The 14,286-nt window shown below is 33.2% G+C and overlaps 1 protein-coding gene across 14 annotated transcripts in view; it reads left to right on the forward strand.

Moving 5' to 3' along the window:
• The window catches only part of DLG1 (discs large homolog 1), a 270,198-nt gene that overhangs the window by 241,831 nt on the left and 14,081 nt on the right, over positions 1 to 14,286 (forward strand). For 6 of the 14 annotated variants that reach the window (XM_006753379.2, XM_015562421.1, XM_006753382.2 and 3 more), the window contains 6 exons: positions 3,754 to 3,795; positions 4,807 to 4,837; positions 6,709 to 6,764; positions 7,862 to 7,963; positions 8,217 to 8,389; positions 13,602 to 13,711. In XM_006753379.2, the coding sequence (XP_006753442.1) occupies positions 3,754 to 3,795; positions 4,807 to 4,837; positions 6,709 to 6,764; positions 7,862 to 7,963; positions 8,217 to 8,389; positions 13,602 to 13,711 (514 nt within the window). The remainder of the gene's footprint in view (positions 1 to 3,753; positions 3,796 to 4,806; positions 4,838 to 6,708; positions 6,765 to 7,861; positions 7,964 to 8,216; positions 8,390 to 13,601; positions 13,712 to 14,286) is intronic. The other 8 variants (XM_006753381.2, XM_006753387.2, XM_006753389.2 and 5 more) reach the window with 2 other exon arrangements.

Consider the following 14,286-nt stretch of genomic DNA (forward strand, 5'->3'; position numbering starts at 1 on the left):
GTGAAGTGTAGTATTTCAAGAGCACAAAGAGAAAACACATGATGCATTCTTAGGAAGAAATATTTGATAGAAAGGTGAGACTTGGTTAATGAGATTTGAAATTATTATGCTCATCAAATACCATAAACAAAAATAAAAACTTGAAGAATATATTTATACCATTTATGTCAAAGGGATAATATCCTTAACTATACATTTCTAACATGAAAGGAAACAGACTAACTCTCCATTAGAAAACTGGACAAAAGATATGAGAAGAGTGCTCAAAAGATAAATGAAATGAGCATATAAAATGTTTAGTGTTTCTAGTAAGGAATAAACAAAATGACATTTTACTGATTACCTTGGTAAACTTTTCTTTTAAAGGACAACTCAGTGATGTTGAGGGTTCTATAGAATGACTACTTTTAACATATTATTATTGGGAGTGTAAATTGGTACAACCTTTCTGGAAAAGCATATCTTTTGACTTACTAGTAATTCCCCTTCAAGGAATTTATCCTAAGAATGTAATCAGAGATGGAGATAAAGGTTTATATGTCAGGGTGCTTAATATTATTTAGAAATTACGGCACTCAAAAATTAAAATCATCCTAGAATGTCTTACAATTAAGGAGTGGTTAATGAAGTTATCCATACTTTATGATATTATATAGCCATTGAAAATCATATTAAAACATAATGACATGACTAACTAAGATCTGGAAATAGCTCAAGTGCCCATCAGTAGATGAGTGCATAAAAAAGCTGTGGTACATTTACACCATGGAATATTATGCAAAAGTAAAAAAAAAAAGGGGGGGATCTCTTACCCTTTGAGACAACATGGAGGGACCTGGAGAGTATTATGCTAAGTGAAATAAGCCAGTCAGAGAAAGACAAGTATTATATGATCTCACTCACATGTGGAATCTAATGAACAAAATAAACTGATGAGCAAAATAGATCCAGAGACACAGAAGCATGGAACCAACTGTCAGATCACAGAGGGAAGGTGGGGGAAGGTGGATGGATGGGAAGAGATCAACCAAAGAACTTGTATGCATATATGTGTAACCCATGAACACAGACAATAGGGTGGTGAAGCCCTGCAAGGGGGGGTGGGCTAGAAGGAGTCAATGGGGGGAAATGGGGGACATGTAGTACTTTCAACAATCAAGAATTAATTTTTAAAAAAAAGACATGGAAAATTTTTCACAATGTAAGTGAAAAAAGTAAAATACAGAACTATAGTGTCAGACTTAAAAAACATTTTCAGGGCTATTTTGAATATTGTTGCTTTATACATGTCTCATGATGAGCATATATGTGTGTGTTTTTCAGGTGGGGAAATAACTAGGAAAGAAATTGCTAGGTCATAGCTATGTATGTTCAGCTTTAGTAGGCACTGCCAAGTAGCTTTCCAAAGTGGCTGTACCAATATACCCACCCGTAGTATATGAGTCCCAGTTGCTGCATAGCCTTCTCCATGCTTGGCCTGTTTTGTTCTTGTTTTTCATTTTAGCCATTCTGGTGGATGGTAAAGTATTCGTTGTGGTTTAATTTGCATTTCCCTGTTAAGTAAAAATTTATATATGTTTATTGGATATTTGAACATTTTTGATGAAGTACCTTGAAAAAGATTAGTTTTAATTATCAGGAAAAAAAGCATTTTATATTTTTAATAAACTTCAAGCAATGATGATTATACTTTTCCATGGGCCATACTTTGAGTAACAGGATATTGATAATTTTAGAAAACTAACTCAAGATGAATAGGAGAAATCCCCAGAAAAGATAGAAGATTTTAATAACTTTAACTTTTTATTATTTAACATGTCAGACATATTCAATAGTAGAATAATAATAAAATAAACCCAGAGTATTCTTTTTCATCCGGCTTCTGTTATTATCAACTCATGATTAGTATTATTTCTTCTATACTCCTAGTTACTCTCCCCCTCCTTTTATTCCATTGCAGTAACTGTTTCTTTACGTATTAGAGATGGCAGAGTGTAATATCAATCCTAATATAAATTTGAGAACTTTTTTTTTTGCATTCCTACTTCTGGGAATGAATGTTAAGGAAATAGGACAAAAGATAAAAGGCTATATAAATGGAGGCATTTATAATAATTATTGATGTTTGTGGAAAACAGTTTAAAGCAAACTAAAATGTCTAATAAGTAGTAAAGTAAATCATGACTGATCAGTCCAATACAATATTATACAAGAACCAGAGGCCCAGTGCACAAAAACCATGCACTTAGGGAAGAGGGGTCCCTCAACCTGGCCTGCGCCCTCTCACAGTCCAGGAGCCCTCGGGAAATCTCCGACTGACTGCTTAGGCCCACTCCCTGTGGACATCAGTTGGACATCCTTAGCGCTGCCACGGAGGCGGGAGAGGCTCCTGCCACTGCACTCACCAGCCACGAGCCCGGCTTCTGGCTGAGCTCCTGCATTGAGCATCTGCCTCCTGCTGGTCAGTGCACATCATAGCGACTGGTCATTCTGCTGTTTGGTCGATTTGCATATTAGCCTTTTATTATAGAAGATGATGATGATGATGATGATGATGATGATGATTGAGTCTAATTGTTTTGAAGTTAATGTGGTAATATGGGAAGAAATTTTTAAGTATAAACTTTTAAAAACCACGGTTCTACGTGTTCTTGTTATAAATTATTTTTTAATGTTTTTGCTTTATTTAAAATATACATAATCACAATTAAGAAAGTTTTATCTTTGCAGGTTAGAATAACATACTTATTTTTTACTATAACAATTCAAACACTGTTATCTTTATCTGAAATCTTAAGTTATATCATTCTCTGAAGTTTTCAGTAGTGCTACTTGACTTTAGGAGACTCTGTGGGTGGTGTGGTACAGCAGATAATTTCTCCTGAAATTTTTTCTTTATCTACTGTTTTGCCTGGGGAAATTTTGGGTTTAGTTTTTAGAAATAAAATTACTTTTTTATTCAAGGGAAATATTTATTGAGAGGACATCTGAGATTACATTTACATAAGAAGAGTACCTGGTATTTACTGAACAATCAAGTTATGGATTGGGGTCACTTTCAGGAGAGGCCTGGCAATATGCAACTGATGAAAGCGTATTTGCTTTTATCTTTTTTGTTTTAAGCAGGCATTGTCAATTTCATCAAAGCAGAGTTTCACAAAAATATTAATCTATTTTCGAAAACAGTCCCATCTTCTAGAATTCCCTTCCACTTGACTTTTATTGGAGCATCTGAATCTATGACATCTAAAATGCTTCTTCTGTATGATCTCAGGATCATGGACTTTAACTTTTTTTTTTTTTCAGGAACAAGAAAACTGAACTAAAAGCAAGATCATTTATTTTTTGAGACATCTCCATTAAAATGGGCATCTGTTTGCTCAAATATAACTTGTCTCCTTTGTCAGTCATTACTGTTTCATAAACTAAATTAATTAGTGCCATTTTCTCTTTGGGGGTTTTATGTCTACAGTTGAACTAATTTAGAATCACTCTGACCTCTTTGTTCATAAACTGTGTTATACAAAAATGGGCATTGTCCTTAAGGAGTTTTTTTCCTTGCTAATTCATATTTATTTATTTGAAAAAATAAAACTTTTCAAAGAAAATCAGAAATGCTTTTTAAACTTTTATTAAGTATGTGGTGTATATCAATATTTTGTAATGTCACCTTATGTTTATATTTATAATTTACTTTTTTAAAACTCATGACACTGTGTTTTCTTTATTTTTTTCATTATCCTGCAATTTCAGAGCATGTAACTTCTAATGCCAGCGATAGTGAAAGTAGTTACCGTAAGTGTTTTAAGTTACTTGTTCTTTTGTAATCTCAAGTAATATATATTCTTTGGAATTATTTTCCCTTTAGTGATGTGTTCTAAAAACTGAAAATTAAATACTTAATCTTTTAAAATCAGAGAAAGACAACTAAAATTCAAAAAACTTGAAAAAATTACAGAAAAAAATTATGTATAAAAGTTACTTTCCAAAATTTTAATAAAATACTGGAATCTTTTTTACAAAGAGTGCTATTTGTGAACACAGTACATATATGTGTGTATATCTTTAAATGAAGTAAATATATAGTTAAATGAGGGGTAAACTTACATTTTGCCATTTTCTTTAGTACTTATTTTGTTTTAATATGAGCATCAAAATTATTTTCCAGTAATGCTAAATTATAATTGGCTTTATTTCCTTTTTTATTGTGTCACCAGTATTGGTCTGGGTCAAATTATTCTTTATCACCAGCCTTTAGTGAATATAGAAATTATGGAGGAAAACTTTTCAACAGTTGCTCAGACTATAATACTGATTTTATTTTTGGTGTTTTGTGTTACATTCTGGGTATTACAGTTGACCCTTGAACAGCATGGGTTTGAACTGCACGGGTTCACTTATATGTAGATTTTTTTCAATAAATACCGTAAATGTATTTTTTAAAGATTTTCTTAACATTTTCTTTCTGTAGTTACTTTACTGTAAGTATTCTTACAGTATATAATACACATACAAAATATGTGGTAATCAACTTTATGTTATCAGTAAGGCTTACAGTAAACAGTAGGCTACTAGGAATCAAAACTTATATGCAGATTTTCAGCTGTGTAGGTACTCAGCATCCCTAACCCCCAAGTTGTTCAAGGATCTACTGTACATTATTAAGTGAACTCTACAAGCATGTGAAGTTTTTAAACAGATTTGGGCATGGGAGGAGGGGAGAGTACATGAATATTGTCACTTCTAGCACCTTAATAATTAAATTGCTTTTCTAACTTTTTTTTTTACTGCTCTCTAATATGAAAGTAATCTTGATTACAGATGAGTATGGCTGCTCTAAAGATCCATCCTGTTAATATCAGTTCCTACTATTTCTCATATTGACAATATATACTTTTAATCCTCACTCATTTGGTTATTTTTTTGCATAATAATTACTTAGTAATTTTCCTTTTTTGGTATGGGAATGTGATTTTATATATTTTAGCATTTTATTATAATCATAATTCACCATAGAGTAGTTGAGTAGCTTTATAGACTAAAAAGAGGTAATGAAAGTATATACTGTCTCATCATTTGCATGAATTATTAGGTGTGGAATATTAAAATTGCATGTTTTTGCTAATATGTAAACCATGTTTTGCATACAGTACTTTAAAAAGCAGCTTGTAAATGTGTATTTTATATATTATGGTAATAAACTTAGAACAATGAAATACACTTTTAAAGTAGAAACGAATATGACAATATGTAAATTTAAAAGATCTACAGCTGCATAAATATAATATAAACCATTGACAAATTTAGTGAAAAGGTTGTTAAAGAATTGTGCTAGCCCTGACCGGTTTGGCTCAGTGGATAGAGCATCGGCCTGCGGACTGAGGGGTCCCAGGTTCAATTCCGGTCAAGGGCATGAACCTTGGTTGCGGGCACATCCCCAGTAGGGAATGTGCAGGAGGCTGCTGATCGATGCTTCTCTCTCATCGATGTTTCTAACTCTCTATTCCTCTCCCTTCCTCTCTGTAAAAAGTCAGTAAAATATATTTAAAAAAAAAAAAAGAATTGTGCTAATCCAGGAAAAAATCTTTAAATACATTATCCAATATTAGTTGCTTTCATGGAACCACTTGAATTAACAGCCCTTCCTATTTGTTTTCACGTGTGTGTATGTGTGTGTGTGTGTGTGTGTTAAGAACTCCTGAAATTGTTAACTCTTTTTTTAGTTCTTTTCATTGAGTTATGATTTCCAAGCTTTTTAAAGCTCTAAACCTTTAATTAATGTTAGAGGATTTAACTTATAAGATAAAAGCAAAATATATTTTATCTCCTTTACTGTGTGATTTATTTTGTTTGAAGGAATGGATTTAGTTTTATGTTAAGCTTTTTTAGCTTACTTTACATGTAATTTTTAAAAAATTGAATAAATGAATTATTAGAATAAATGAATTTTTACCAGTGAAATAGTGACAGTAGTTTTACCTCTGCATTAAAAAATTTTTATTGTGCCTTAACCGGTTTGGCTCTGATTAGAGCGTCAGCCTGTGGACTGAAGGGTCCCAGGTTCGATTCTGGTTAAGGGCATGTACCTTGGTTGCAGGCACATCCCCAGTTGCGAGTGTGCAGGAGGCAGCTGATCGATGTTTCTCTCTCATCGATGTTTCTAACTCTCTATCCCTCTCCCTTCCTCTCTGTAAAAAAATTAATGAAATATTTTTTAAAATTTTTATTGTAAAATAGTTGTAATTATAAAAATATGCATGTGTTCTATTAGATGTTATACCTGACGGGACTAAAATAGCTGCATATTCTTAATAGCTGGAAATTACCTAATATATACATATGTAGAACTGCTCATAAAAGTATTAACCTTTTTTAAAATTTAATAGTTCTTAGATTAATGGGCCATACTTGACATCACAAATGAAAATTTTAAATAAATCTAATAATCTGTAAGCACAGATAATAGAAAGATACTTATGAAATACATAGCACATTTACATTTTGTTTTTACATTTATCAAACTTATCTTTATAGCTTTGTGATTTGCCACTTTTTTACTAAAACTTGCCAGAAATAATTTATAAAGTACCTTTTTCTACATCTTTGCTATTTCCTTAGTAACGTCCTAGTAATTTTTATGTTATGTATGAAGAATTAAATTAGCATTAGTTATCTTTACAGATTTTCTTATCTGTATTTTAATCTTCTAATAGGTGGTCAAGAAGAATATGTCTTGTCTTATGAACCAGTGAACCAACAAGAAGGTTTGTGAAGCCTATTGATGTTTTATAATCATCATACTTTTTAATTTGGGAAATAGCTCTAAATCATACCTCAAAAAAATGTTTTTAGAATCTTACTATTTTTTTAGTATATGTATAAATGTGGAACTTTACTATATGTATTTTATGAAATACGGGTTTTAGCCCAGAGTATAATAGAATCTAGTGGTTTTGTATTGGTATCTTATTTCCTAAGTAATAATGTCTTTCCAGAGTTCATAAAAGTATTACTCTCCTTCCACTGACCCTTGTTCAAAGTCTTGGAAGCATCTTTGATCTTTCTTTGTTCCTTATCTACCTTGTCCAATCAGTTTCTAGGAACTATTATTCTTCTATCATATCTGTCTTATTTATCACCTCCTTGTCATCCCTCCTACCACAATGTTAATTCCGACTGTCACTACCGATGTTTTCCAGCATGATCCCTTAAAATCCAGTGTATACACTTCTAGTAGATTATCTTTCTAGATTACTACTGTGATTAAATCACTTCTTAATACTCAGTTTCTTTTTGTTTTTCTTTGACCTGCTTTCTTACAATTTCTACTTCAAAAATCATCAGTAGCCCAATGTGGCTTTGTGGTTGAGTGTCAACCCATGCATGCACCAAGAGATCACCAGTTTGATTCCCAGTAAGGGCTCGTGCCCGGGTTTTGGGCTCAATCCCCAGCAAGGGGTATGCAGGAGGCAGCCAATAGATGTTGGTGCATCAGTGTTTCTCTCTCTCCCTCTCCCTTCCTTTCTCTCTAAATTAATAAAAACATTTTTTAAATGATCAGTAAAATACAGTACTGTGTTTTCTCAGTTGTAATGAGATGATGTTAGCAATGTACATAAACATTATCTGCTAAAATGCTGGATTTAACTTGGTTGAATTATCAATTCTTCCAACAGGGGGTTGACTTAAGCTTAAGATCTTAGTGAATGCTCATAAACTAGCAAGTTAGGCATCATTGATGGAAAAAGAAAAAAAAAATCTTGCTATCTATTAAGGATACTTTGTTCTTTGGTGAAATAAAATACATTGATGTTTGTTTAGTGTTTATTCCTTCTAACATGCAGCATACTTATCTTGGTAGTTAATTACACTCGACCAGTGATTATATTGGGACCTATGAAAGACAGGATAAATGATGACTTGATCTCAGAATTTCCGGACAAATTTGGATCATGTGTTCCTCGTGAGTAACCCACATAAAAAAATCTTAATTATCATTCTTAACATTTTGTCACTGTCTGTGATTAAGTAAACATTATCATTTTTAGTGGTTTATATAGTTATTTTATCAGTTATTCTTCTATCCTTCATTTTATTGTCCTTTTTCAAATTTAAATTAACCTCTGTTGCATTGAACTTTATAAAATAGGTATTTAAGTATAAAATGGATTTGTTGTATTTTTAATACTAAACACTTAAAATTCTTTCTATTAAAGATACAACTAGACCAAAAAGAGATTATGAGGTAGATGGAAGAGATTACCATTTTGTGACTTCAAGAGAACAGATGGAAAAAGATATCCAGGAACATAAATTCATTGAAGCTGGCCAGTATAACAACCATCTGTATGGAACAAGTGTTCAGTCTGTGCGAGAAGTAGCAGAAAAGGTAAGCATCAAAATGATCCCAGAATATAGTTTCTAATTAGATATGCCTTTGACAGTAGGATAGAAATTTTTAATTCATATTTTTGAAAAAATACAGATGTTGAAGAATTGATTAATGTTACTAATTCATTCAACTAAATAATATTAGATAGCTTGGGAAAATACATATAAGATAAAGAAGATTGATAAAATGAGATAGAAACGATAACTTGAATCTCTCTAAGAAGGGAGATTATTTTAAGATTCTATCCATTTGCTAGAGATAGACCTTGTGTTTCCAACATGTAGCATAATTAAGGAGCTCAGATCAGCAATGTCAATCAGTAAAAATGAACCAGATGTTCAAGATAAATTTAGTTGCTGCTGGTACTGAAACTAGACAGAAATTTCTCCTAAAGAGTCAATTAATAAAAGACCATGTAAAAAATATTCAACAATACGGTAACAGGAAGAGATTATCTGAAAGCATCCTTCAGGGTAGTATGATGACTTATTGACATTGTGTTAAAACAGTTTTAAAGTGAAGCCAAAGTGTGTCCCAGACGTGGTACTATGCTTAAAACACTACTTGGGTCTAGAAAATAACCATCAAGTTATTTTATACCTTCAAAACTAGTTGTTTAAAATTCAGTCATATTATACCAACAAATGTAAAGCAGTAATTCAACATCTCAGTTTTCTATCTGTAAATACTACTTTTTCTATAAAAGGTTTGGTTAATTCTGATTAGTTTTAAAAATTGAAAAAATGAAAATGTCAGTGATGGCAAGAATGTGAGAAAATAGGAAATCTCAGATATTGCTAGTGGAGATAGAAATTAATAGAACTTCTAAGAACAGTTTGGCAGTATCTACTAAATGCACATATCTTACGACTCAGATATTCTACTTCTTGGTATCTTGGTAGAGATTCAGACATGAAGATCCTTTATAAGAATGTTCATAGTACCAACCGCTTCATAATAGTGAAAAATTAGAATCAACAAAGGGAAATGAATAATTAACTATTATTTATTCATGCAGTGGGATAGCAGCTAGAATGAATAAACTAATATATGTACTAAAGTGTATCCACATTAATAAATCTCAAAATTGCCGAAACCGGTTTGGCTCAGTGGATAGAGCGTCGACCTGCGGACTGAAAGGTCCCAGGTTCGATTCCGGTCAAGGACATGTACCTGGGTTGCGGGCACGTCCCCAGTAAGGGATGTGCAGGAGGCAGCTGATCGATGTTTCTCTCGCATCAATGTTTCTAACTCTATCTCTCTCCCTTCCTCTCTGTGGAAAATCAATAAAATATATTTTTTTAAATAAATAAATAAATAAATCTCAAAATTACAATGAATGTTTGAAATTGCAAAGGATATATGCAGTATGATACTATGTATGTAAATGTTTAATAACATAAAATAGCCTGTATAGTTAATGAATACATATTTAGTAAACATAAAAACATGCATGGGAATAATACATCTGCTTCTGGAGTAAATGCAGCCAATATCCAGTGGTTTTCCTTTGGCAAGAATGGGCAAGAAATTGTAGCTTTAATTTTATTTGTAATGTTGTATTTCTTTCAAATTTATTAAAAATTCAGCCCAGCCGGAGTGGCTCAGTGGTTGAGTGTCGACCTATGAACCAAGAGGTCATGGTTCAGTTCTAGGTCAGGGCACATGCCTGAGTTCTTGGGCTCGATCCCCAATGTGGGGCATGCAGAAGGCAGTTGATCAGTGATACTCTCTCATTGTTGATGTTTCAATTTCTCACACTCCCTTCCTCTCTAAAGTCAATAAAAATATTTTTTTAATTAAAATAACTATATGCTCAGCCTAACTGAAAAACTGATAATAACCAAACTTCAAATTAGTCAATTGAAAAGTAAACAACAAATCACAGCAAGCTATTTCTTGTGCAAACCTTGTGGAGGAGAAAATAATTGGAAGTTCCACAAAGTAGAAATATTACAATTAATACTCAGATCACAATGCAAGAAAAATCTATAGGTTGTTAGAAAATTAAAAACAAAAAGGCCCAGACAACTGGAAATTTTAAAACCACCTGTTATCTCTTAAATGAAAGAGAAAATACAGAATTTCTTAAAAATAATAATGAAATAGTACATATCAGAATTCATAGGATACATTTAAAACCATGATTAAAGGAAAATTTACTACCTTAAAATTTTTCAAACAAGAAAAGAATGACTAAATAAACTAAATCCCAACTCACATAGTATAAATAAAAGTGCAGATTATGTGGTATGCTGAGAAATAATAAGGTCAGAGAAGAAACTAGTAAAAAGAAAACAGAAAAACAATAGATAAAATTTGGTTTTTCTATAAGATCAGTGTCATTGATAAAACTTTAAACAGATACAAATTACCAATATCAGGAATGAGAGAAGTGACAGAATTTACAAATGTTAAAAGAAAAAAAATTAGAGGCTATTAGAAACAGCTTTTTACAACTAAGTAATTTAGATGAAATGGATAAATTCCTAGGAAGAAATAAAGCTCACTCAAGTAGAAATAGATCATTTGAATAGCCCTATATCTTTAATAAAATTGATTTTTACTTAAAAACCTTCCCACAAAGAAAACCCCAGATCCAGATGGCTTCACTAATAAATTCTACCAAACATTTAAGGAAGAAATAATATCATTTTCTACATAAAATTTAAAAGGTGGGAACACTTCCCAACACACTCTGAGAGTCCAGCATTACCTAGATTTCAAAACTTGACAACACATTAGAAAAAACTGCAGACTGATATCCCTCATGAATATAAATGCAGAAATTCTAAACAAAATGTTAGCAAATTGAGTCTGACAATATATAAAAAGGTAATATGTCATGACCAAGTAGTGTTTATCCAAAGAATGCAAGGTACATTTAAATATTAGAAAATCAGTCAATGTAACTAAAAAAGGAAAACCATATGATCACTTGCTTAGTTCAGGAAGAGCATTTGACAAAATCAGCATCAATTCTTGACTAAAACTCTCCACAAACCAAAAATAGAAGATAACCTTCTCAAATTGATAAACAATATTCCACGAAGATATTTTTCCATTGATTTTTAGAGAGAGTGAAAGGAAAGGGGAGAGACAGAGAGACACATCTGTTGGTTGCCTCCCTTACGCACTCCATCTTGGGGCCGGGTATTGAGCCTGCAACCGAGGTATGCACCCTTGACTGGAATTGAACCCAGGACCCTTCAGTCCACAGGCCACCCCCGATCCACTGAGCCAAACCGGCTAGGGCACCACTTATTTTTAACATTATACTAGAGGTTCTAGCCAGTACAATAAGGCAAAAGAAAGAAAGAAAATTCATGCAGATTGTAAAGGAAGAAGTAAAATTGTATTTGGGAATGACATGATGGTCTATACAAAAAATCTGATAGAATCTACCAAAAAAAAAACAGAAAAGAAAGAAAGGTACTAGAGGCTTAGCTGGTATGGCTCAGTTGGTTGGAGCATTATCCTATATTATCCCATACACCAGTGATGGCGAACCTAGGCCTGGCCTGCACCCTCTCGCTGGCAGGCGAACATCCCCCTCGCAGTCCAGGATCCCTCTCACAGTCGGGACCCCTCGCTCCTTACCACCCTCCTGCTCGCTGCTCCTTAGCACTGCCGCAAAGGCAGAGAAACTTCCACCACCACCACTGCACTCGTCAGCCATGAGCCAGGCTTCTGGCTGAGCGGCACTCTCCCACGGGAGTGCACTGGCCACCAGGGGGCAACTCCTTCATTGAGCATCTGCCCCGCTGGTGGTCAGTGCACATCATAGCAACCGGTTGTTCTGCCATTCGGTCGATTGCATATTAGGGTTTTATTATAGGATGATGAAAGTGCAATCTCCAGTCACCAGGGCTTTTAATAAAAGAGTTTTTCGTAAATAGTGCTGGGGCGACTAGAAAAAAGTTGAATTAATTTAAAACCATACTATACACAAACGTTGGCTGTAATACAACTGACAGAAGAAAATATAACCTAGTCATAGTGCAAGTTTTTAACTATGAATTAAAATTCGGATCCAATGAAAGACTAATAAATTTGACCACATTAAAAATAAAAATGGTTTTTACTTGGCAAAAAAAAAAAACTTTTCCAAAAACTAGTGGAAAACACTGTTACCAAAGTCAAAAAGCAACTGACAGAAAAAAATTGCAAGCAAGGGGCTGATATTCCAAATATATAAAGAACTCTTAAAAATTAAGGAAATAGAGACCAAAAACCTAATAAAATAACAGACAAAAAGATATGAATTCACACAAATTCACACAAAAATAAGGTATAAATTAATTAAAAACTAATGAGATTGGTTAGCTACAGAGGAAGGGGTGGAAAAGGATGGGAGATGGAAATGAGGTAGAAAGGATGAAAGTGACATTTCTTCAAGTATACCTTTTTATATAATTTTGACTTTAGAATTATGTTAACATTTTATATATTTTTTAAAAATAAAAAGTAAAGGTGAGGGAAATGAAAAATGATATACAAACAGGAACTAAATTAACTAGATTTCAAGCAAATCACTACATTAAAGAGCGGAGGGGAAGAGAGGAGAGTCTTAATTCCAATAATCCTGAACCACAGGTTAAATACAAAAATATCTGTGAACAAATATTGAACTCTTCTTTTGTTTTTCAGAGTGGTATGAGCTAACAGTTGTGAAACTAATTTATATTCTAGAGTTGAGCGAATTAATATATTGACAATAATGAGAGCCAGGTTTCTTAATATATTTTCATTCCTTTTTAAATGTAGTATTTGAGAATGGAAAATTAATTATTCATAGTCATTATTCATTGTCTTTATTTAATTTGCTAACAAAAATAACAAGTTTTGCCCTAACCAGTTTGGCTCAGTGGATAGAGCGTCAGCCTGCGGACTCAAGGGTCCCGGGTTTGATTCCAGTCAGGGGCATGTACCTTGGTTGTGGACACATTCCCAATAAGAAGTGTGCAGGAGGCAGCTGATCAATGTTTCTCTCTCATGATGTTTCTAACTCTCTATCCCTCTCCCTTTCTCTCTGTAAAAAATCAATAAAATATATTTTAAAAAAATAAAATAAAATAACAAGTTTGTTAAAGTGAACAGGATCCAAACATATCATAATTCTGATTCTGTACCTATAGGAAATATATCTTTGATATAATTGAAAATATTTGTTTTCACTTGTTTTTCTTGTTTATTCTCTCTATTTTAGGGCAAACACTGTATCCTCGATGTGTCTGGAAATGCCATAAAGAGATTACAGATTGCACAACTTTACCCAATCTCCATTTTTATTAAGCCCAAATCCGTGGAAAATATCATGTAAGTGAAATAAGACACAGGCTCAAAGTAGAGATTCAGTCTCTATCACTTATTAGATTAGGTAATTTACTTAACCTCCCTGTATCTCAGTTTCTTTATCTGTAAAATGGAGAAATTAATAGTATACCCACCTCTTAGGATTGTTGTGAAGATTAAGTAAGCACTCTGTGATATTAACTATCATCGTCACCAATTTTAATACACTTAAGTATAAGGGAATATATGTTAGAATTTTAAATTTAAACAGTCACATTTGGCTAATACCTACTGAATGGAGCAGCAGTATAGCTCTGAGTAACCATCCTATCTAATAAAAGAGAAACATGGTAATTGGCGTAGGACCGCTACCCTTCCCATTGGCTAATCAGGGTGATATGCAAATTAACTGCCAGCCAAGATGGCGGCCGGCAGCCAGGCAGCTTGAAACTAACATGAGGGTTGCTTGCTTCAGTGACAGAGGACTCCAACGTTCCCTGCCCGCCCTGCCGGCCTCTGAGCTTGCAACTCTAAGCAACTATGTTACATATAGAAGCTAAACAAAACCCCAGAAACCTGCTTTAGTCGCCGGGCGTCAG

The sequence above is a fragment of the Myotis davidii genome, unplaced genomic scaffold, assembly GCF_000327345.1.
Source record: "Myotis davidii unplaced genomic scaffold, ASM32734v1 scaffold571, whole genome shotgun sequence".
NCBI lineage: Eukaryota > Metazoa > Chordata > Mammalia > Chiroptera > Vespertilionidae > Myotis > Myotis davidii.